Source organism: Epinephelus fuscoguttatus, linkage group LG7, assembly GCF_011397635.1.
Source record: "Epinephelus fuscoguttatus linkage group LG7, E.fuscoguttatus.final_Chr_v1".
Classification (NCBI taxonomy): Eukaryota; Metazoa; Chordata; class Actinopteri; order Perciformes; family Serranidae; genus Epinephelus; species Epinephelus fuscoguttatus.
The window spans coordinates 42,624,813-42,650,843 of NC_064758.1; the positions used below are offsets into that span (position 1 = coordinate 42,624,813).

The window sequence follows — 26,031 nt, forward strand, 5'->3', positions numbered from 1 at the left end:
TAGTCAGCGAACTCATTAGTTGATCAGCAGATAATCAAATGGCATTTGTCAGCAAAATTACCAACATCACATAGTTCCAGCTTCTTATTTGTGACGATTTCCTGCCTTTTTTTTTCCTTCTCACTAAAAATCTTTTTAAGTTTTTGACAGCTGGAGAGCAAACTATTAATTTAATTAGTTAAGAAAATAATTGGTAGATTAACTGGTGAGGAAAATAATTGTTAGCTGCTGCCCTACTTGAATTTTTTATTCCAAATATTTCTGCTGCTGTATGATTTTGAAATTAAAAAAACTGTCAGAGAGAGAGGAAAAAAGAGAGCCCATTGAATTAATTTTGAAACAATAGAAAATGAAAGCTAACAGAATGTGGACATCTCACAGTGTGTGTAAGTGGGTTACCCTCATTATCAGAATCACTGTTATTCCAGAATTTCTCTTCCACTCTACCTTGGTTTTCCTTTCTTTGTCAACCCTTTCCAGAGACCTGCACTACGAAGCCATTTCAGCATACCAAGGATACGTTTCTGTTATCTGGCTTCACTAATTCTAACACTAGCCACCTGAAAAACCAGTATCACAAAGTCGGTTATCAACTAGTTCAGTCAACTCATAATCAGAACCATGAATGGAGTTCGTCTTTAAACAATATGAGATGAAACAGTGATACTACTTACCTGTGCGGACAGCAAAAAGTCGTATTTATCAGACTGAAATTTAATCCATAGCGTATCATCTTAGAACAGATGACATCAAAGAAGATGTAGAAACTCTAAGAAAAATTAAAAGTAAGCTGAGGCTTAAAATACATGTGCTGTAGTTTTTCTGCTGTTTAGCCGGAGGATGAAGGAGCTCCTCTGAATATGTCACATAAAACGCTTTAAAGTAACACCTGACTGAAATGTAGCATCTATAATAACGGGAGCTAATTAACAGTGTGGATTATTTTTCTAATAAATTACGAAATGTGTTTTTATTTCATCACACAGGTGTCTCATGTTATTCTGAGCTGCAGTGGCAGAATCAGAGTGTTATCAAAGTATGTGACAGCCACACTGTCAAAGTTAAAATGCAGCTAAAGTCGTTATTATGTGTTTAGTGTCGTAAGTGATCTGTTTGTTAGAATGTCTGTTTTAAAACCAGAGTAATCACAGAAAGATTCTGCTGACCTATATAAGTATACACACTCTGTTTTTACCTGTCTCTCTGGACACTTCTTTCTTCAGTGATCTGATTGGTCAGAGGTCTGGCTGTAGACAGGTTGTGATCTGATGCTTTGAACATAGCCTGGTCAGCATAAGTTGCCACGGTGATTTATCCCAGTAAAAAGAGAACCAGCTTCATAGCACTGAAAACCCAGAGTTAACCCTGTAGTTACCTCGCTAACTTCAAATCCTGCTTCTTAGTACAGGCCTCTGGCTTACCTAAGTTCAGCTAAGTTCAGTTCAATTTAATTCAGCTCAATTTATTTATCCCAAAGGAAATTCTTGTGCCAAAGAATGCTTCAAATTACAGAAACAAAGAAAGGACTGCATAGGAGATACAGGAACACCAATACAGCTGGGCTGGAGAGCCACAAAAAGGTTCACATGTTGAGATCAATGCAATGAAATGTTGATTTATTAGAACATCCGTGCATTGATGATAGTGAAGGACTGAGACGTTTGCTGCTGTTTTTAATCACTTTTTATTATTTTTTGCACTTTGAGCACTTTTCTTTTTGTGCACGTGTGTTCTAAATAAATCAACATTATTTTGCATTGATCTCAGCCTGTGAACCTTTTTGTGGCTCTCCAGCCCAGCTGTATTGGTGTGTCTGTATCTCCTCTGCCGTCCTTTCTTGGCTGTCCATTGTACCAACGTGCCCAAGATAAACTTTATTGTTGCCCTAAGCCAGTACCAGTAACCAGTAACAACCAGAAAAAACACTGGGTACCCTGGGTCAGGGTCATGCATGAGTTTTAACTTGCAGTCAAAATATTCAAATATACAAGATTCACAGTGTTTAAGGAGAAAGAACCAAAAGCCAGTGTCTAAAAATGCAGATTGCACATATAGGATATATGATAATACTGGACCTAATAAATTATGCAGCCATTATCGTAAACATAACTCTAACCTCAAAGTTCACACCAAGTTTAAAAGAAACTGTTAAACCTGTGGAGACCGTCAGCTGATGATGGAGGCGGATGTTCAGATTTTCAGTTCTGGAGTTTAGAGAGAGCTGACAGTAAACCAACCTGTGCTGTTGGTGCTTATATATTTCTGCTCTGGTGACACTGCCCTCTTTTGGTGAAACAGAGTAAGTGCAGCTTCCACAGATTGATCTCTGTGCAGAGGGACAAAGCTGAAGCAACTCTGTCTGTCTTCTGTTTACGTCCCTTTTTTATTACTTTTTTTTTTTTTTTTTTACATGTCCTGTCCTTCCATTTTATTTAATAGCAATTTGCATGTATATTTTTCTGTCTGTCTTCTTTAAAAAGCAACAACACACAGATTAGGTTGGTCAGACTGTCCTCTGTGTCCTTCCACAGTATACATGATGTAGATACAGTATAGTTGAAGCCAGGAGCTGGTCTGAGTGCCACCAAAGGCTGTGAGTGACATTTGCCTTTGCTTTACCCCCTCCTTTCTTCACACACACACACACACACACACACACTCACACACACACACACACACACACACACACACACACACACACACACACAGTCCATGCTGCACAGCAACCCCCCATCCACCCACGCTGGCTATTTTCCACCCTTCCTCCCCTCCTCTTTTGTGTCTTTGTGCCTCCCTTCCAGAATAAATGTTTGATTTATGCATATGCACATTCAAACACACACACACTAATTTATAGACCTCATATCCTCGGCATCGCTGAGGAGCGCAGTGACTCTAAAAATAAATAAATCCATCTTTAAATGCTTTGAGACAAACAGGTAATGGAGGTCGGTCTCTGCATTCTGGGACCATTTTTTTATTTGGTGAAATGTAGACAACACGACTTGAATGATAAAGAGCTCTAATAGAAAATGTTTTAGTGGTTTAATAATCAACTGTAAATATTATATTTTGGTGTCAGTCCGTCAGACTGAAGTTGTTGTTTGTAGCACTCTGGCAGGAGATTATAGTACAGACAGATCACACGTCTTTGGGGTAAAAGAAGTGACTCTCACTTTCTATCAAGTGAAAACCTCCTTCCTCAGATTCTTACCATGTCCATGCAACTCAGGGCTGTTAAAAAGTCATTCTGGGAAATAAAGAAATTAAATTACACAACATTGCTGCCAAACTGCGCCACACAAAGTATGAACATGAGGGAAAAAACATAATTTCCCAGATAACTGTGCAGTGTGTTTTGGCAGAAGCTATTCAGTCATAAACATCCACTTTCCTCTCTTTATGTAACAAAACTTTCAGTGCTTCAAATGTTTCAACACTAAATGCACATTATGATTATAATGAATCGTTGAGATCAGAAAAGTGACAGGTGAAAATAAATAATGTAGAATAAATGAAGTCTGTCTGCACTGTGCCTCTGTTCAGATACCACCATTAAACCACTCAGACGCTTTTTGTGTCATCGGTGCTTTCAGAAACTAGACTATGTCTCTTTCACAGATAGCCGAGACGTACGCCTTCCTGCCCAGAGAGGCGGTGACTCGTTTCCTGATGAGCTGTGGAGAGTGTCAGAAGAGGATGCACATCAGCACCACAGGACAGGACTACAAAGGTACAAACACACAACACTGCAGCAAACCTCCAAGTCAGCGAGTCCTCTCGACTCAGTTTGAGCCCGAAGATTTTTTTTATGCAGCACAAACTGCAGCCAACATCTTAGTGGGATCATTCCAGTTATGATTCTGCTGCTGTTTCAATGCAGTCTTGTCTCTTTGGCACAAACAAGTGATGATGGCTGTTCATTTACTATAGCGTGTATTATATTTAGCCTCAATCATTTTATTTGGGCCTGAATTCTGAGCGTGAAATGCACCTTTTAAAAGGGAAACTGCCGATCAAAGTCTGTTTCGGTGTGTTCTAAAAAAATCTGTTCAATATAGGCATTGTTAGGGCGAAATTTAATGACTGGCTTTAATCACTTGAGTCAGCATCAGTTGGGTCTGGAGACTACAAGTTTGAAAATGGACAAAAATTTGGGGGCGTGGAGTTAGAAAAGACCACTGTAGCCCGCTGCTCATCCCTGCTGCAGGCCAGAGGCGCCAGGCTACAGTGGCTGCTACTAGCATAATTGTCAGGTAACCGAGTTGCATTGTGGGTAATGCAGGCACCAGGTTTGACAAGAAGGAAGAATATGCGAAATTAAAAAAGATAATTTTTGGTTCTGCTGCGTCGATTGTGCTTTATTCCCCATGTACTAGGGTTGTAACGATCCATCAATCTGGATCAATATATCAATTCAATAATCAACCGTCCAATCATCGATTCCAAGTGAAAGCATTGATCCATATCATCATATTTAGGATATGCCTTTATTTTGAAATTCTGTGTCACCGTCAAACAGCGGCAGGTAGATGGGGAAACAGCCACGAAAAAGACAATGAGAATATTATTTATTTATTATTTACTTGGGAATTAATCAGCAGAGTGGAAATATTTTTTAATTCAGAGGAAATGCGGGTCAACAGCCAGAGCATGTGCTGTATGTAAACAATGCTGTTATGAGATAAAAGATGATGTAATGCTACCTGACTGGCCAGGCCTCCTACTCTGCTAACTTCTTTCTTCAGCAACGTTAGCTGCTCTGTTTCCACAATGTTTGGCTTAAAAAAACGTGCACGCAGGCTGAAATTCAACGGTGCTTTTCTGTTGGGCTATACAGAGACTTCAACCAACAGTGAGCAATAAAACTATAAATAATACGTGTATTTGTTAAGCTACGAGTAGAGGAGAAGTCTGGTAGCTGCTTGGCTAATCTATGCAGTGTAAAAATGCTTGAGCTCATAATGAGTGACATGCAAAAAACAGCTGACATGCCTCTGAACCTTGACAGTTATTATTTAGCTGAATTTATACTTTATACAATACTTTTGTTAAATGACCTTGTTATTATTACTCCATGTTTTATGGCTGTTTGGGGAAGTGTTCCTTCAGTGCTTAAAGCCAGGTGTTCCTGAAGTTTTATGAAGAAGATGATGGTTTGGGTTAAAATGAAAAAAAAGAAGTCTTCCAGAAAGGTCTTTCTGGCAGAAAGCCCCAAAGGTTAACTTATCCCATGTGCTGTTTTATGTTTGTCAGTGGAGTCAATTAAAAGTGAACTTTACTGCACTGGAGCAGTTACACTTAGGTGTTTTTATCTTTATGGCCAAAAGCAAAAAGAAAAATGTGTGGCATCTTCTTCTGTACCCGATTGCTTTAAATGGTCAGATGATATCATCTAATATGGATTCGTGGCCCCTGAAATGCATCGAATTGAAATCATATCGTTGCAGACTTTGTAATATCGGCAAATATCTTATTGATGTCCAAAGGATTGATATAATACCATATTGTAATGAAACTAGTGATTTATACTCCAAGTATGTACACACACATACAAGGAATTTGACTTTATTTTTTGCATTACTCTTAATGTACATACACAGAAATGGACATAACAACTAAGAACAAGGTCCAGAAAGCTGGACAAATGAAGGAATATGTAGGACTATTATCTACATTTATATGTGATAAAAAATATATGCTATAAATGAATAAATAAATACATACATTTATAAAACAACAACGACCACCAACAAAATTAAACGTATATTAAAGCGAAGTGTTTGTTAGTTGTGAACAATATAATTTGTGAAGTGAAATGAATATTGAATGGTTGGATATGTCCATTTCTGTCATCGTGAGTGTGACAGTGTGATCAGAGTGCAGCGATACATCTGTGGAGCACTCTTTTAGATATTTTGCACTTTAACTGCAGCAGCCAGAGGGAAGTAAAACCACAACCAAAACTCTTCTCCATCAGAGGCCTGTGGCAGCAGAGTTCTCTCAGAACAGATAAAACAACTTTGGAAAGTATCTCAGCTCATTGACGACTGATTTTAGATCCATCACCACAGGCCTTGTCTATAAGGTAAAGCAGAGACAGTGTGTGTATCTTAGCTCACTGTAAATTCTATCAGAAAGGATTAAATGATTTTATTTGTGTTTCTTTGTGTGTTGCGTATACTTATTTTTTTGCCTTTAGTTCTTCTTTTGTCTTCTTTAGTTACACTGAAGTGTAAAATCACTGTCAAAGTCGACATGAGCAAATAAAAGAAGATGAATGATTTTAACACTGTAAAAACAGATACATTTAGTCAGTATTTCCACTGGTGATCCTCTCTTCTCTCTCTTTCTTCATTCACTTAATTCCACTTCAGTTTAACAGAATTTAACAGTTTATATTGGCATGAAATTGAAGTGCGATACTGGCAAAGAAAAATATGAAGTCTCCTCTCGCTCTGCTGTTTTTCTTCCTCTGCATCTCCATTAAAACATGAAGGCTCAAAGGAATCCCTCCTGTCTCTCACTCTTCTTCTGCATCTTTATCATCTCTCTCTTCTATTCACCTTCTTTCCCTGAAATGTCTTTCAATTAGAGTCCGTCTCGCCTTCTTTCTTCGCTCCCCTCGCTTCTCTTTCTCACATGTTTGCTCTCCCCCTCTCTTGACAAAGTCGTCAACACGTCGTCTGATTGTAAAGAAACAAAAATAAAATCCAGCAGATTCAAAAACACAAACAAGTTTTCTAAAAAAAAAAAAAAAAATCCACTTCACTTGCACTGATAAAACTTTGCAGCAGTTATCTTGTTAAGCTTTTATTTATTTTTTTGACAAATAGTACTTTACAATTTTACAAATCACATTGTTTTATCCAGATTTATATTCCTGCGACGTAAATCTGGGAGGACGCAGGGGTTTGTTTTTAATGAGAAATAAAGAGTGTGTGAAATATTGAATAAACACATTCTGTATCTGTTTTTAAAGCTGAAATATGCATTGTTTCTCCTCGAGATAAAAGGCGTGTTGTCACAGTGGTCCTGCCTTCCTCGTGCCAACACACCTGTCAGTCATGTTGATGAGCAGCCTGTGGCCGAGCTGAGCGGCGTCTGTGAAGTCTCCACAGGATCTGAGCAAGGAGACAATTAAAGATCCAACTAATGGTCACTGATTTCTGATGTTAAGTTCCACTGTGTTTTCCTTTTTTCTGACTTGCCTTCGTTCCACTAAAAATGATAGTCCAAAACTAATTTAATGCAAACAGAGGTACAAACAGTCCAATGTGGAGAATTCCCTCTGTTTGTTACAGCAGTGTGTTGCTGCCATGCTAGAAAAAGAAAAAGAGATCAGAGTCATATTATAACGTAAAAAGTTTATTGTTATAACAAGATGTTTTTCCACGTTATTACGACCTGCAAATGTATCACGTTATACACGGGTTAGACTCAGTGTGGTTTCCATGGGAACGCAGCTAGTTTAATCTAAAGTAGACTGAAAAACCACCCCCCTCAGTCACTTCATCCCAGTGCCGAGCGGACTCTCTGTGATATGTACTCCAGTAGTGTCCGTGGAGCCTTCCTGCCCCTCCAGCTGATCAATGAGAAGTGATGCTACCTCCAGAGGCTCCGACTCATTCTTCCTTTTGTGCAGCCTCATGCAAGTTAGTGTATGCATCCTTTTCACAGAATTATCCACAGCAGAGTCTCAACAATATTCCTCATTTTATTCGTTCTCCACTCGATGTTCATATTTCAAACATGAGTTTTACCTTATAACAACGTGTTATAATAGGAGATAATTTATGTTATAATAAGATAAATGATATATTGTTTTAAAAAGAAATGTTTCTTATTACAACACGATGAGTTTGTATGTTGTAATAACATGAAAATATCTCGGTGATGACATGAAAAATATCTTGTTATAACAATTAACTTTTAATATTATATCATGACACTGATCTGTTTTTCTCTTTCTGGCGTGACAGCAAATATACTGTCGTAATTTGTGAATGTGAGTTGCTCATGAGTATTTCTGCTGTCAGGAAAGACATCACACAGCCTGTATTTATAATCCCACAACCTAAAGAAGCCAAACAAAACTTCACTGATTTGACATTGAAATACAACGTTGTCACATCGGTCGATGAATCAATGCAGCAGATCCAGAGATAGGGTCTTTTTTATTTCCACAAATTCATCTTCCTTGTCAAAACCTGGAGCCTACATTACCCACAATGCAACTTATGATTCAGTTATGTATGTTAATTGCAGCTAATGTAGCCTGTAGCCTCCATCCTGCAGCAGGATTGGCAGCAGGCTCCAAAGGTCTGGTAAACCCACTCGTCGTCTTTCTAACCTCCAGATTTTTATCAGTTTTAAACTTGTAGTCTTCAGCTGATGCTGACTCACGTGACATCACTTGAGGACGTTTATCAGACTTCACATATGCAGACCTGTAAACATACTTTGGCGTGTAAAGCCTCCTACAGACTGTGAGAATTTAGCAATCTTTTAAGTTTAGTGCAGCTATACTGTGCGACATGGATCTACTGTAATAAACTTGGGTACAACATCAAGTTTGATGTCTGCAGACTGATGCAATAGCTTCCCATACTGAGTGCACGAGGATGCTGCACGGGTTATTACTTGTCCAGCTGTGAAGCACAACATAGAGGGTTTGCTAGTTGCTAGGTGTCTCACCTGGCAGCTGTAATTCTGCCTCTGTTTCCTTCCATGCTTCGTCCTGCTTTATACGATCATGGTCAGAGCTGGAGGACACATCATACAGACAAGGCTTCTGCTGCCACATCTCCACACGGTTTTCCTCTTTGCTGGAATTCCACACATTTCTTTTAGGGCATTTTGCCTCCATTACGAGCTGCTATCTGTCTGTTTGTTTGGGTTTAGCTCCAGTGTTTGATTTCATGCTGCATTTCTATTTCTATTCCTAACTAAATTTCTGACACTGTCACAATTTTATCCCAGTAGTATCTTCTTGCTCCTTCTTATACAAAACTCCCTTTTTGTTTTACTGTCCCTCTGCTGCAGCTCAGCAAGGTATCACTGTCCAGCCTTTGTTGTTTGTTTGTTTGTCTTTTAAAATTTAGAGCATAGTTTTGAATGTAAGAAGCAAGGACTAACCTGTTCATTAAGGATATCTTTAAGGCCAGTATGAAGAGAAAAACCCAATTACTGCAATGTACACATGGCATGTGAGTATTGTTTTAAGACTAACTAAAAAAAAACAGGCAAACCTGTCCTTTGAGGAGCAACCAGACTCTGACATGTGTCGTTTGTAATAACAGGAATATGGAATGTATGGAAATATAACATTTAATGATGCCCTCAGTCCTTCAACAGGAAATATTGTCAGAGTATCTGAGCTTGGACATTTTTAGCTGCCAGCTGAAAGACAAGATGCTGACATCCATTTTACATTCCTCCCCATCCCCTCCTCTGCCAACCCTCTGCCCACCCGCCATTATATATCTTATACAACTACTGGCACCCTGAAGGCCCCCCTCCCCATCTTTCTCCACACTCCCATCCCTCCCTCATCCCAACCCCTCCTGCTACCCATCCTTCCACCCCCCCTCCAGCTTGTTCATATCTCTGTTTTCTCTCCTCCATGCCTCCCACCCACCATCTCGCTTCCAGCTCTTCTTCTCTTTCCCATTATCCCCCTCTACGCTGCTCCAAGCTTCCTGTCCCATCCCTGTATCCCTCGTCGCCCCATTCTCTTTTCCTTTCCTTTATCGCCTTCTCTACCCGTCCTCATACCCTCCATCCATCCTTCCTTCACTCCACTTCCCCCCCTGGTTTTTCCTCCACGTCCCTCATTAAACAGAGGAGTCATTGGAGTGTCCTGTCTCTCTCCTCAATTAGCCAAATTAATGGCTTTTAACAAAGAAAATGGCCCAGGAAACGAGCTCATTTTCCACAGAGTCGGGGGGGAGAGGGAGAAAGAACCGGCGCTGCTGGGAGGGGCTGGAGGGGAAATCTGAAGTACAGGGTATAAAGAGACAGAGTGAAATGTAGAAGAAGAAGAAATAATACGAGTCTGAGCAGAGGAAGACAAAAGGAGGTGTAGAAGATGAGAGGTGAGAGGGGAGTCCTGGCAGGGGGAAGTTGCCTTCAAATGTCACTACATGTACCCCAAACCAGATTGAGACAGAAGCCTCGATGCTGCTGACATCATGGAGTCAGTCCTCTATGTGAAAAATGTAAAAGCTGTTGTTTAAAAAAAAAAAAAAACGTGAGGAAGAAACGTCTGAGCTCCCTTTTTTTTTTTTTTTTTAACATGAATTAAAATGGACCAGTTGTCTGTTTGGATCAGCTGATCACTGATTGAAAAAAAGAAAAGGTAAAATTACAAAATGAAAAATGAAGATATGATGTTTCCACAGGACATAATGGAAGATATTTAATTAGTAGATGAAATAAGCTGTGCAAACAATCGAACACACACACACACACGCAGAGTAATGACAGCAGCCGTGATACTTCAGCTCAGTGTGTGTGTGTGTGTGTATATGTGTGTGTGTTGCCTTCACTGGATGCCACTCAGAGAGAGAGAGCAGCTAATTGCCTTCCGACCCTGTGGGGGTTCGGCCTCTCCCCGACACATGCGCACACACGCGCACACACACACACACACACATGTGCACACACACACGACCTCAGCCCTCTTTATCGCTACGCTGAAGTGACTCCCACTAAAGTTCAGCTGTGAATTATTAAATGCAATTAATCAGCGTGGACCAGGGCCATGTTTCATTGACACAGGCAGCAGGCTCACTGTGTGAGTGTGAGTGTGTCTGTGTGTGTGTGTGTGTGTGTGTGTGTGTGGGGAATGCATGTGAGCGTAGGTTAGAGAGAGAGTATTCTTTCCTTTAGGTAGAAAAATAAAAAATCAGCCTTCTCGTAACAAAATTGCAACTCCAGTGTGTCTGAATTTGCAGCGCAGTGTCAGTGTTATCTCAATTTATTCTGTGCATATTTATCACGTCACCTCGTCCCAAAAGAGTGATCAATCTTCTGTTCTGTTTTTCCTTTTTAACGAGTTTTTTTTTAGTAAGTCTTGTTTATCCAAATCAAAGTCCAAGGATAGACGGTGTTGCTCGCAGTGCAGATTGTAAAACCTTTTGAGTAATTTTAAGATGTGTAAATAAAATAAACTTGACTTAAACTGTTTAAGGCAGAGCAAAGTTAAAAGGACATGAGCTGAATACCAACAGTCCATTTATCTTAAGCTTAATTTTTGTGTTAAGTGCATAATTTACTGTGCACATTCTTTGCGTGCTGAGGTTTTTATGGTTTTTGTCTTGTTACAGATTAAGATGTTCCTCAGGTTTAAGGGACAGTTCACCCTGAAATCAAAAAACAATATATTTCCTCTTACCTGTTCTGCTGTTCATCAGTCTAGATTGTTTTGATGTGAGTTGCAGAGTGTTGGAGGTCTCGTCCGTAGAGATGTCTGCCTTCTCCCCAGTATAATAGAACTAGATGGCACTCAGCTTGTGGAGCTCAAAGTGCCAAGAAAATAATTTGGAAAAACTCACCGTCGATGTCTCTTTCCAGAAATCATGACCTGGTTACTCAAGATAATCCACAGACCTTGTCGTGAGCAGTTTCATGTAGGAACTATTTTCTTTCTACCAAAATACACATGCCTGCTGTATCAAAGCATAACAAGAAGTGTGCATCTACTCATGGACGAGAGGCTCGTGCTTGTTACAGTGCGAGATGTAACATAAACAGCGTCCTCCTCAGCTAGATGAGCTAGCAGTGCATGTACACTTCCCTCTGCGTAGTGATACGGTTGTCGGGTCCAGAAATCATGACCCAAGCAGTTTCATGTCTGGACTGTTTTCTTTATCCCAACTACTCCCATCAACCGTGTCAACACACAGAAGGAAGTGTGCATCTACTCATGAGCTAGAGGCTCGTGCTCATGACAATGCGAGATGTGACATAAACAGCGTCCTCTTCAGCTGTGATGTCAGCTAGCTCAGTGATGCTAGATGAGCTAGCAGTGGATGTACACTTCCCTCTGTGTAGTGATACGATTGTCTGGTCCAGGAATCATGACCCAAGCAGTTTCGTGTCGGGACTATTTTCTTTATCCCAAGCTACTCCCATCAACCATGTCAACACACAGAAGGAAGTGTGCATCTACTCATGAGCTTGAGGCTTGTGCTCATGACAGTGCGAGATGTAAACAATATGTTAGCGTCCTCCTTGACTGTGCTGTAACGTTAGCTAGCTCAGTGGTGCTAGATGAGCTAGCAGTAGATGCATGTTTCCTTCTGCGTGGTGATACGGTTGGCAGGTGTAGTTCAGTAGAAAGAAAATAGTTCCTTTATGAAACTGCTCACAACAAGGTCTGTGGATAATCTTGAGTAGCCGGGTCATGATTTCTAGAAAGAGACACTGCTGTTGAGTTTTTCAAGAAATTTTTTTTTGGCACTTTGAGCACCACAAGCTGAGTGCTGTCTTGTTCCTTTATACTGGAGAGAAGGCAGATATCTCTACAGCTGATATCTCCAACACTCTGCAACTCACACCGAAACCAGCTAGACTGATAAACTGCACTACAGGTAAGACTTTTATTGTAAACGCCTGCAGTCATTTCTAATTTGTTGGCTCAGTTTGCATTATGTTTGTTTGTTTTGTTTGGTTTTTTTTATTTCCAAGTGTCATACACCAAAGGTGCACAGCCCTCATGGGCTTACAAGACACTTAAATCGACATGAAGGAGCCGTACAACATAACCAAAGGGAAAGCACAGGAAATGATGCTTTCATATATGCATCCACCCACCTACACACATATACATATATACACACACATACATACATATATATACCCATGGACATTTCTCACCTACATACATATTAATGTTAGGTAGTATTAGTGTTTCACACATATAGTGTACTCCTACGCTGCTCGTATGCATTTTGGATGAACTTAGCTAATAGGAATACCTTTTCTGAAAATAAATAGTGGAGTCTGCCTTCATCAGACATTGAAAACAAATCCGGTCCATCTTCAGATAAAATTTTACAGAAAAGCCCTTGCCTATGGTCGTGATACAAAGGACAGTAAAACAAAAAATGAAATTCATTTTCAATCTCTCCCAGATCATTATGAATAAACAACTTTGTGTGTTCTCATGAGCATAGCAGCCTTTCTCTCACATACCCAAAATAAGCATATTTAAACCCATAGTTCCTGCTCATACAACACTACTACTCTCATTTTGAGCAGTAAAAATATTTGTAACACATCTGTCTCGTTATTTAGTTTTACGCATTTATAAGAAAATATCCTGTCCAAGATGATTGTTGTCCTGTCCGATCAGGGGTCTGGAGCCTCATGTTGAAGACCACGTGGCAGCTTTGTGTCACATAATCAGTCAGTTATCACACTCTGTCCCTCTGTGGAGAATACACACACTCTCTCTTTCTTCTCTTTCTCCCGTCCTCCTACACGACTATCAATCACCAATCAATGATGACAGTCCTGTCTATTCTGCTAAGCCTTATTGATCTCATGCCCTGTATTCATGTCCATTCTGTAGATGCTCCAGACGTTAGACACGTCCTTTACGAGGTCAGGAGATTAATGACTGGAAGCAGAGGAGAGGAGTGTGGGTGATTGAGAGATAGTGTGGTTTATTGTGTGCTTTTATTTGGTGTTTTCTTTCTCTCCTTGGACAACCTCGATTCCAAAAAATATTTTGACGCAGTGTAAAACCAGAGAATGCAATGATTTGCTCATCCTGCTGGACCCATATTCAGTTGAATACAGTATAAAGACAAGAAATATAATGTTCAAACTGATAAACTTTTCTCTTTTTTTGTAAATATACACTCCATCTAAGGCCTAAGTTTTATGAAGTCAGGGTTGTAAGTGAGCTCTGTGAAGCAGAGAGAAGCTCCTGAAGTGAGCATTTGAACAGAGAAAGAAATGTATACTTTTAGTTTATGTTATAACTCTGCATCTCTTCACTCTCTCAAATCAAGTCAGCTTTATTTATATCGACCATGAGCACAAAATAAAAATTTGCGTTAAGGGGGGCTTCACAATCTGCACAGCACATCATTCTCTGCCCTTAGACCCTCAATCAGATAAGGAGAAACACATTTAAATATGGAAACAAACTGGGAAAAACCTCAGGAAGGATTCATCTCCCTGGATGGACAGACATGCAACAATGTTGTATGTACCAAATAGACCAATAAGCAAAATTACTATACGGACAATCAGGATGACTAAATTAAAGACATGTACAAAGACTATGGATCCAGGAGGATGTGAGGTGACTTCCAGGTGTTGCTGAACAGACCTGAGCCACACGGCCTCTTCTCAACCACAGACACCTGGAATGAGGACACACCACCCAAACACACACAAACTAATGATAGGCAGCTAACAGAAAGTTAAGACTTGAAGCTGAGTTCATAGTTTGGATTTAAAGGCCTTAACAGAGTCAGACTGTTTCTCTTTGTCTGTGTTGCTCTCCAGCTCTAGAGGGTCCTCTAGTGTTGGCTCTCTGACAAAGCATGCTAACAGACATCAGCATTAACAGTCGGTGGGTTTCAAAGACGACCAGCCAGCTTTCACACATGAGATCATTATTATACATGCAGTGCATTCAGGGAATTATGAAAAGCTACAAATTGTAAAGTCATTATAGAACATTTTGAAAAGCTGAAATTGAGGAGGTGATGATGAAATAAAGATCTTACAACACAGCAGCACTGCAGGGAATACTATTTTTTCCTTGAGGCTTTGAAAGCTTTTGATTCACATGATAGTCTGTGGTGTTGTCAAGCAAATATTTTTGTTCTGTTAAGTGTCTCTCAGTCAGTGTTGGTACATGATCACCTTTCCATGAAGTAGCTGAATCACAATCAGTGCCACTGTTAATATCTATTGCAAGGGAGTTTTAAAAGTTGCAGAATGTGACTGATCAAGACTGATCTCCTACATGATTATATTATTATTTTATCATACATTCAGTGCTCTAATCCCCAGTCCTTCACCTATTTAGTACCATTATACCTGTATGTAATGTCTTACTAATGCCATTACTTGTGCATACACATTATATATCACTACTGGGATCAGTTGTCTTTAATAAGTCCTCCTTACAAATAGATGATGTTATTTTTATGAAAGGTATTAAAAAATGCTGTAGAATGGCTCAACCATACTGACCCCTCTGAGATCCCTCTGAGCAACAGTTTAATACAAATAGAAGAAACCAGCATTGGTAAAAGTAACAGGAACAGGAAGCTTAACAGCAAAATATGTGCAGATTTAAATAGAAACTGTTGCCTTCTGATCTATCAAGTGCACAGTACTTCCTCTAACACGCTGGAATAACAGGCAACATGCTGCTTTAGCAAAGCTCTTCTTGAAACTTCACAGCTGAAACAGAAGCTCAAAATGAAAATAAACTGAGTCACACTGGAATTTTTTGTACTTTTTTGTATGTATATCAGGTGTCAAAGTGCAAACAAAAAAGCATCAAATTAGACCCCATAGGTTCCAAAGGTCCAGGCTAATTATTTACATATTAATTATTAATGTTTGTTTATTAATTGGCCTCTGGCAGGGTGTAAAATTAACTTTTTACCTCCTCTGCCACTGGCTAGTGACCTCCAAAAATTTACCGGCCCAACATATTTTTCACCAGCCAAATAAAAAAATCATGCCTTGTTTGACTAAAAATAATTACCTTACCTTACCTTCCAACTTTAGGAAAATCCAACCCTATCCTTTGTGTTTCTTTGGCGTGCTTGCGGCAGAGGCTGCAGCTCATCGTGTTGGTGTGCGGGTCATAGGTCAGCCATGACCGCGGCTGGCCAGCCTCGTCTAGTTTCCATTTTTCAATAAAATGCCGTGCGACATTTGTACTCCGTTTGACTCCAAGTCCAACATGTTCATCTTCGTTTTTCCTCTTTTCTGGCGGTGGCTTCACGGCAGAGATGTGTCAGAAGTTACCTTAGAATACCCAGGGTTCCGGTAGCTGACGTCATGGGTTCCCGGCACACATACAATAAGCCGTGAGGGTCAAAATAGTCTAACACAGGTGGCATAAATGGTCGAAGCACATAAAAAACCCCACATGCAATTCAGAATTTTCCATCGGCCACTGGCGAGTGTGCGTTTTTGTTTTACACACCAAACTCATTTTTTACCTGCCATTGGCGCTTGGCAGGTGTTAATTTTACGCCCTGGCCTCCGGCCTCTTGTCACAGGCCTCCAGACAAAGCAAGGTAGGTATCCTCAGTCTGGGGTCAGCACTGTTGTGACTGGATCATTATCAGCTGAATATACTAAGGACTGAGACATCACAGTTTAAACCTCTTCAGTCTTATCACTGTGAGGACCCAAAGAAAAACAGACTAACTCAATATTTAGAGCTCAGTTGCACCGCTGTGGTTCAATAATGATCGAGGATCACTGACGCTTTCCTGGACTGAAAAACAGACTCAAAATACAAGTATACACATTATTCTCCCCTGTCATGGAGCAATGATAACATTTACGTGCCCCTATTCTGAAAAAGACAATATTCCTACATGAAAATGAACATTCCACTAATACTCATGTTTACATGTAGCTGTTTATAGTCTGAGTATGGTGCCCTAACATGTCGTTTATCATGTCAAAATCTAAAAAGTGAAACGGCTGAAGTTGCTTGTGCCATTTTGCGTCTTTGCATCAAAGTAGGATTTTTTCAAACTTGTTGCACTGGTTGCTTACTTGTTGTACTCTGCGAACACAGTCTTCGTCTTTCATTCCTTCAGCCACCTTCTTGAAAGGGTCAGTGTTGTGGTATTTGTGCATATCCAAAAATCTGTTGATATCCAACTCTTTCAGTGAGTCTAAAAATAGGTGTGTTTCTACATCAGACCAGAAATGTGGGCTTTTGTTCGTCCACTATCTCAGGGCATCCTTGCTGCAGCATCCTTAGGTTCAGTTTCAACCTGTGATGCTCTGCTGCGCATCATCCCCTCTCTCTTTCCCCCTTTCACTTTAAAGCTTTCCCATCCAATAAAGACAAAATGCCAAAAAAGGCTTTTCTTTTAAGCAGGCATCTCTATCCCAGCCTTGTAAACTTTTGGTTAGTTGGTTTGTGTACAACATCTCTGACAACACACAGAGCTGACCATAAACAGGCAAGAGGCTGTGTGTTGGAATTTGGGGTATGAACTGCAGTTAAGACGCATGTTCTGAATATGTATATATGTGCTGTCCAAAGAATACTATTAAAACCTGGATAATACCAGCATATGCCATCATATCTTTATTAGAAAATGCTAAATTTGGAAAAAGGCCTAATATTAGTGTGCATGTAAACGTAACAGAATTCCCAGTTTGAACTCGGGCTGGGGAGCCCTTCTGTGTGGAGTCTGAATATTCTCCCTGTGTCAGCGTGGGTTTCCTCCAGGTGCTCCAGCTTCCTCCCACAGTCCAAAGACATGCAGGTTAACTGGTGACTCTAAATTGTCCATAGGTGTGAATGTGAGTGTGAATGGTTGCCTGTCTCTATGAGTCAGCCCTGTGATAGTCTGGTGACCTGTCCAGGGTGAACCCTGCCTCTCACCCTGTGTCAGCTGGGATAGGCTCCAGCTCCCTCACAACCTCTAACAGGATAAGTGGTTACGGAAATATTTTACCTACTGCAACTGCTGCAGATGTTCATAATGTGTTCATATCTATCACTAATACTATCACACTGCACTGTGCTTTCTACAGGTCTGATTAGTGACTACACTGTATTTTGTAGTCTTGAAGCACTTCACCTGTTCATGTTGTTTAAAACTAAGGTTGAGTATTTTGCATATTCCAATTTGCCAATAACTGCTGCAGAGCCTCCCACGCTCCCTGCGAGCATCCTGTGCGGTGCAAAGCAGGATGTGCTGTGAAAGAACCTCCTTTTTCCCCCTGTGATGTAAACACAGCATCACAGGTAAAAATCAGGGGACAGATCTTTGTCATTGCTTGATGTTTGTCTTTTCTCTTGTCCTCTCCAGAGAACGACAGGCCGAGCTCCCTGGTGCTGGAGGTGATAGACTACAACATGCCTCTCACCACCACCTACATGAAACACATGAAGCTGCAGTGCATGAGCAACAACAAGGTACGTGAGGTCACTGCGACAGAGCTGCATGTTAAACAGCAGAGACAAGTGCGAGGCTGCGGTGTCACGTTGTTTCTGAATTTGTTTTTGTCTGTGCCGTCAGACAGAATATGTTTGTTTCTGTGCGCCCTGAGACCACGGGAATCTCCCCCAGAGTGGATCATACAGTAAAGCTTGACAAACCGGCAGGTTCTTTTGTACGCTCGAGTACTGAGCACAGGTGTGTAGGAGGAAACCAGGAGGCCCACTAATGCCTTGCTTAGGAGGAAAACTCCCACACACCGTCGTGCAATTAAAACACTGTAATGAGAAAAAATGTGAGTGTTTCAGTCTGACAGTCGTGGAGGTCAGTGGACCAAAACCATTTATTCTTATTAAGAATGCGACCGTGCTGTTTGTATATTCTCTGCACAGAATGTATATTTATCTGAAAACTAATTTATGCTGGCTTCCAAAGATATGAACAAATGATCTGAGAAACAGTTAGACAAGTTTTCTCATGTCTCAGAATCAAAAAGGTTTCTGATGGATGCAGAATAGTTTTTCCATTCAACCATTTGGCACTCGTTCATTATCAATTAATTTCCATTTTTAAAATTATGAATCATTTAAACATTTGATCTACAAAATGCAAGAAAAATAATAATGCCCAACACAAGTTCACGTCTTCAAACAGTGTTGTAATGTCACAATGCGATGACACAGTTTGGTCAGGTTCAGGGACAAATCATGGTTCTGGGTTAAAACAAGTACTTAACTGAAGTTAGGTGATGATGTTGGGGTGATGATAACACCTTATAATGTGTAGGGAATGGTCGTGGTCAAGAAGACAAGTCAACTCCGTTGCTTCCTTGAACAACCCCCTGGCAAACTCCCATGTTTCGTCGACCCATCCATCCACCCTGACCTCCACCCTAGGTAGACTTTGAGGCTCTGTTACAATCACACTCCTTTGCTCCAGACTACAGACTGTGTATAAAGATGGACATTGCATCTCCTCTGCCTCCTACTGAACACAAATAAAGCCAAATTATTCTGGATATGGGCGCTGCCGTCTTGCATTGTTGACATCATTTGGACCCAGAATATGTGCCTTAGCAATCTGGAAGTGGAGCCAGGGTATCAAGGTCCTCTCCATACAGCAGCGCCACTGATGGCGAGCGCACTGATTGACACACAGCTGACAGTCATGATGTCAGACCCCCTTTTTATAGCATCAAATAACTAATTAAAATCAAAGTTAGCAAAAAACACTTGAACAAACATCAGCGTATTAAGAACCACCTAAAGTGACAGAAGCCATCTTTAGGAAAAACTTTTCTGACGTGTACTTTAAATTTTTAGTTTGGCTAATGTCCCATCCATCTACATAGGAGGGGGCGGGGGTTATGACCTATGCTGCAGCAGCCACCAGGGACGTTTGAGATGTTCTGGCCTCACTTTTGGGAGCTGTCATGCCATCCATGTTTTATACAGACATTGCTTTGGACAGACAGCAATCAGATAAGAGTCATTTGAACATACACACGTGTGATTTTGTGATTTGCTGATGCTGTAATTTTACTTGAGAGGATATCCTACATCATATGACTTCCTTAAATCAGTCACTGGCCACGATTAGATGTCATTGGAAGAGATAACCAGAATTAGTGCTGCTTGATTATGACAAAAATAATAATCATGATTGTTAACATGATTACTCACTGGCTTTGAGAACATCATGTATTTATTGGACATAATTGGACATTGGTGTTTCTTTTTAACACTGGATGTCTTTTTACTTTAGATACATTTGAACTGAAAAATGAAAATAAATGAGAATAGATAAATAAAAGAAACAGTTTTCAGATGTATTAAAATAAGGAGGAGATGGCCCTTTACCTTTTTGTTCTTAGCTTTGTATCTTAGCTTTTTGTCCCTTTATTATGTGGTCATACACGACTTTGTGAGTAGACTTTGAGTGCTTAAACAAATTGGTTATGTTGCTTTGTGGTGCAGCCACGACTGTGTAACACATCATGCACATGATTGTAATTTGTTCCAAGTCTGACTCCACAAAATCAAGTTTGTTTTACCTTTCTTCTCAACCAATGGCTCTCTTTCTGCCATCTTCTTACAAGTTCTGCCAGCAAAGTCTCAAAACGATGCACAGTGACTCGCTGTTTTCAACTCGCGCTGTTACTTCTGTTTGAGGGGCCAAGCACAGCCACTTGGAAGGGGTGCGCTTGATTTACCAAATAAAAGACAAAACGGGAACAACATTTGTAGACTTGTCATGTGGCACAAAATCATTTTATCTCGATAACCTTGTTTTGTAAACTGAGGGAAGCCATAATCGTCATTGAAAATAAAATCCTCACCAGAACCAAGAATCTAGAAGCTATGGCTGATTGTTTCTGTCATCTCTCACCTGACTTCGCACAGTCCTGGAAGTCTAACAGTGTTGTATCTGGAGGGAAACTCTGTTAGAACAGCTGGAAGAGTTCTGAGATTGTGAGGAAAATCAGCTTCTTCGTCTTTCGTGGATCAGTGCCATGCATGCTCGGCAAGGTATTTCAGCGGTGTGGGTGTGGGGATTGGTATATTCCATATTGTTCCCAATTACCACCACCACCACTCCACCCTGCACCACTGTGACTATCAGTACCACGCACTCACTGTCAGTCAAATTCCTTGTGTGTGTGTGCGCGTGAGTGTGTGTGTGTGGCTGTGTATGTGTATGTGTGTGTGTCTAGATAACGGCTGGGCGAACAGAGGGTTGTGCTCGTTCCAATTAAGCCAGGCCCCTGAGCGTCGAGTTAATTAGCTGAGGAGAGGGAGAGACACTGAAGTGCCAATTTACACTGGAATGCCAATATATCTGCCTGTCTGTCTGTCTGTCTGTCCAACAGACACACACACACACACACACACACACACACACACATACACATACACATAATGAGAGCATATGTTAAACACACGTACATCTATGGCCCTCTTCTGGCCTTTTTCAGAGTCCCTCTACAGTCCACTACTTCTAACGTCATGTAACGTGTTCCTGCCTTTACCACCTTATTGACAAGTCGACTTCTTCTTAGATTAAAAAATGTTCTACCTCCAACTCACAGTAGATGGGTGAAAGATACTTTCTTCTGTTAGACTAAAGAAACTTAGATATTCCTAATCGACTGTATCAAAGCAGTGGACGTAACCGAGTCTGAAAAGTGAAGCGGAAAAGCCTAAAACCAGTCTGCACGAGTCCATTTTTTAAAAACCTGCCCCCGCCGACACCCATAAAGCTCAGTACCAGAACCAACTCGTTACCCACGTCATGTCTAAGTCAAAGCTGCACCTGTGATTGAACGCACACAGGCTACAGTCACTCACGTTGAGATAGGTTCTCCGTTCTTGAATTACATATCAAGCGGAGGAGACGTCTCTTTCACTGGCTGCGCTTGAAACATTTTAGCATGCTCCTTCCACCACCATAAAACCTCCGAAGGATCCTCCTTAGGTGTCTTGAACTCCATGTAGGCTGCCACCTCATCCTCGGGCTGCAAAGTTTTATCGACGAAGTCCTTAATGTCGCTGACAGATGTGACGACGAGGTTCAACCTGTGTCACTGACTTTTTAAAATAAAAGCAACTGCAGCGTGATAATAGTGATTTAGATGTCAAAATATTACACATATACTGCACATCTTTTTCATTGTGTAATTCTGAAAAATAATATATTTTGTTTTCACTTACTGCCCGCCTGTGTGTACTTCATTTTCACTTGAGCCCATGCCTGTACCCTTGAACTTATATGTATTTTTTTCCCCACCTATTACACAGCTTTTTGCTGGTTATCTGACCTGGTGCAGTACCTTAAACCTGCATTCTTTCTAATGGCCAGCAGAGGGTGGTTCCACTGGTTTAAGGCTGCATGCAGGTTTTTTTCAGCCAAACATTGTTGAAACAGAGCGGCTAATGCTGCAAGAAGTTAGCGGAGTGAGATGCTCAGACAGGAACATTGTGTTTCCTGAGTATTTTATCTCATAATGGTTGTGTTGTTATGTTGTTTACATACAGTATGTGCTCTGTCTGTTGAGGAAATAATGTTATCCTCATCATCTTTGCCTTGGCTGCTTGCTATTATCTGACTGCAGCTGTTTCGCAGTGACACAGAATTTCAAAATAAGGGCGTAACCTAAATATGATGATATGGATTGAGGTTTTCACTTTGCATTGATGATATTGGATCGTTGATTATTATTGAATCGATACATAAATCAACATCGATGGATCGTTATACCCCTAATTTAAATATCCGTGAACTGTGTTTTGGAAGTATGAAAGCTGACATTTTGAGCAGGGACTTCAGAAGGTCTACTCAGGAGCCAGGTGCAGTAGAAATGGACGATGTCTTTTTTGCTCTGTAATTGGTGTGCTTGATACTGACCTTCCAATTAAAATAAAAAACCCGCACATACAGTTAAGTACTTACACCTTCATCCACACTCTCCTCTTGTCTTTTTTTCATTTTCTTCTCTCTCTCTCTCACACACACAAACACACACACCGTCACACCTGCAACAACCTCAGTAAAGCTGTTCTAATTAGTTCACACCGACATATTGACACGATTCTCATTATCACTCTCATGTTAAAATCCAGCACAGAGCAAAACCAACATGTTTTCTTTGGTGTTTTTCTGCATTAAAGTGAGCGTTGTTGTTGCTGAAGTTGCAGCAGGCAGAAATCTAGAAAGGGCAAAAAAGAGTAGAAATAAAAAATACACTGTCCTCCTGCAGCTCCCCTCTCTGTGCCCTAAACCCCTACAATCAGACAACTGCAGGCATGTGCATGTGCGTCATACAGTAGCTCAGTGTTTCTCATACATTGGTTTAAGTGTAGAGTTGCCCATAGTGCTTTCGCTCAGCCCCTCCTTGCCCCGCTCTCTCTCTCTGTTTATCAGACCATAAATAAGACAAGAATTAGCAAGCTATTGCTAGCCGCCAGCCCCATACCTCCGCCTCATTCCCCGCCACACTGACTGATTCCTTGGGAAGAGCACAGGTAGCAGTTTGGAAGATGAACCTTTGGTCAGCGGCTGTAGCAGATCAAATCTGGCTCGACTTCAGCAGGCACAAACCCCCAGCGCCAGATGTCACAGCAGGCTGGTGGCCAGCAGCAGCGCCAGGTCTAACCTGTGTAACGGCAGTGGTAGAGGGTTTGCTGATGCGTGGGGCTGCCCAGTGCCCCAGAGCTGGGGGTTGTGCTGGCTGGATCATGGTTGCTGCAGCTGCTGACTGAGGGTCTGTCTCCGCCTGCTGCTCTTTTTCCAGCAAGGTGATCTGTGGCAGCAGGAAGTGATGCTGAGGCCACACTGTGGCTCGAGGTTCTAGCTAATGTTAGATACGTGAACATTGAAGCCACAGCAGTGGGCCTTTAGCTCCAGTTAGCAGAAGGCTAAACATTTTCTCTCCATCTTTGACACGCTTCTCTGATGTTGACACATGATTTGTTTATTTTCAGACTCTTTTTTTAGACTCTCTTTTTTTTTGATAAGTCCATCTTCCTTTTTGGGGTGCTTTTCAGTGTAGGCAGTTGCTGCCAAAGCTGGAAAGGCAACTTTCCCTGCAGGGTTCTTCATCATTGAACCAGGCTTTCAATAAAGCCACATTAAGGCACATGTGCATTTGCAGAGCAGTCATAATTAATTAGGCCACCAAATTACTGTAACTATTTTTAATGTGCAGACTTTTTTAAAAAGTAAAAAGGTCTTTGTGCGCCCTGAACATCATGGCTGACATACTGTACCTAAAACAAACAACAGTGTACGTACATCCAAAAAACTTAACAGTTGCTGGATCAAAATTCAGACAGAAGGTCTGCACACAGTTGGTGATCTTATGAGAGCTTCGTCAAGCAGTGTTACAGTTCTTGACATGCTGTACCTTGAATCAGACAGTTGAAGTAAAAATTAAGATTTATTTTCTGCCCATGTTGGATTTCACATCTTGAAGTTGAACACTTTACTTTAACCCCTGCTATTAAGCATTATAAATGCTATATAAACATGTAATAAGTGGTTATAACACACTACAATGCAGCTGTAAGCATATTACAGTTTTCATTATGGATTTGTCAATATCTATAACTCCTCCTGTGGGCACCCACGAGTGTGGGATGGTTTATAAATAGACAATAAATGACACATAAAGGAAAACACAGTTGTAATAAAACAACGTGTTTCCTGAGAGGTGATATAACTGTTGACAAATCCTGTATTTTTGTACATTATATTGTGTCAAAGACATTTTTTTAAATGTTTGAAGGCTGCTAATAAAGATTAAAGTGTTATCAGAGTTTTAAAAATCTGGATTCCTTCATTTCTTTAAGGCTTGTGACCAAGATACACTGGAACAATAAACTTCTCACCAACAAGGAAACAGAGAAACAGTTTCTTAATGCTTAGACGTTTCCACACTTAAAATTCGTATCACCTTTTGGCCGATACATTGGACTAATGCTACTGAAAAAAACTGCTCTGAAGAATATTCTATTGCCGCTGGTCTCGTCAACTTTTGAAAAGCTGCAAAATTTGTGCTGTTCGTTCACCTCCCAACCTCCCAACCTCCTCCACCTCCACCTCCACCTCTATCACCACCTCCACCGAAACATTCAAAGTCAGATCAGTCTGTCTTTTCAATCCTGTAGCTCGAGGAAGAGCTGAGGCAAAGTTTTAGCAGGAAGTATAGAATATGTATGTGCATTTGTGTGTGTGTGTGTGTGTGTGTGTGTGTGTGTGTGTGTATGTGTGTGTGTGTTTGTCAGGATGAGACTGTGCTGCAGAAAGATTATAGTGTTCGGCCCAGAGGAGCAAAAGTACAGACAGGAATAGAGGAACAATGACTCACTCACCTATAGAAATAACATAGGACATGAGGGAGCATTAGGTTCAGTCTGTGGTGTGTGTGTGTGTGTGTGTGTGTGTGTGTGTGTGTGTGTGTGTGAGACAGAGTGCAGGATAGTTCAATAGCATAGCATTCTGTGAAAAGAAGGTCTGAGTCTTTTGTCTGGGTTGTTGTTATGAGAGAGGGAGCGAGAGAGGAGAGGAGGGAGAGAAGGGCATTTGTACTTTTACTCAGGAGAGAACAGCCAAAGGGAAGACAGACGGAGAAAAAAAAGGGAGGAGGATGTACTGCATATTTGTGATTTGTGAATCCTCCACCGGCTCCATTAGCACTCATCCCAAGCCTCCGTTCATCTGCCCATCCCTTTATCTTTCCTTCCATCCGCCCCCCGTCCCAATTCAATAACAGGAGGAAATTACCCAGGATGCTTCCTGGCAGGGGGGCGGGGGTGGTGGTGGTGGTGGTGGTGGTGGTTGTGGTGGTGAGGAGTGAGAGGAGACAAGAGGGGGGAGGAGGAGAGAGATGGCAGGGCGGTGGCTCTGTCTGGTTGGGGAAGGGACGGAGGAAGATAGAGAGGAGGAGGAGGAGGAGGAGTGGAAATGAAGATGGGAGTAGGTGGATGTACTCGGCCGGGGTGAAAATAAAAATGAGAAAATTTGTAGGTGACGGTGGGATGCAGGGGGGGAGGAATGAGAGAAGGGGGTTGGGGGAGGAATCAGAGAAGGAATTAAAAAAGGAGAATGAGGTGGTTCATTATCGTTTATGGTCTCCCCCTCTCCCTCTCTCTGCCCATTATTTCAGCTACCTCCGGAGGAAAGACATTTCATTATTTTTGGGAGGAGGGGTGTGTGTGTGTGTGTGTGTGTGCTTGCAGAGGGGAGATAGGATGGGGGTTGGTCTATTATAATTACTAAAAGACTGTTGAAGACAGCAGAAAAAAATCATACATTTGGAGATAAAAGGCTCGTCGGTGGAAAAGCCTCGACAAAG

General features: G+C 41.1%; 1 protein-coding gene across 1 annotated transcript in view; it reads left to right on the top strand.

Moving 5' to 3' along the window:
• The window catches only part of LOC125891275 (nucleolar protein 4-like), a 253,944-nt gene that overhangs the window by 63,815 nt on the left and 164,098 nt on the right, over positions 1 to 26,031 (top strand). The window contains exons 3-4 of the mRNA XM_049580405.1: positions 3,622 to 3,733; positions 18,051 to 18,157. Coding sequence (XP_049436362.1) covers positions 3,622 to 3,733; positions 18,051 to 18,157 — 219 coding nt within the window. The remainder of the gene's footprint in view (positions 1 to 3,621; positions 3,734 to 18,050; positions 18,158 to 26,031) is intronic.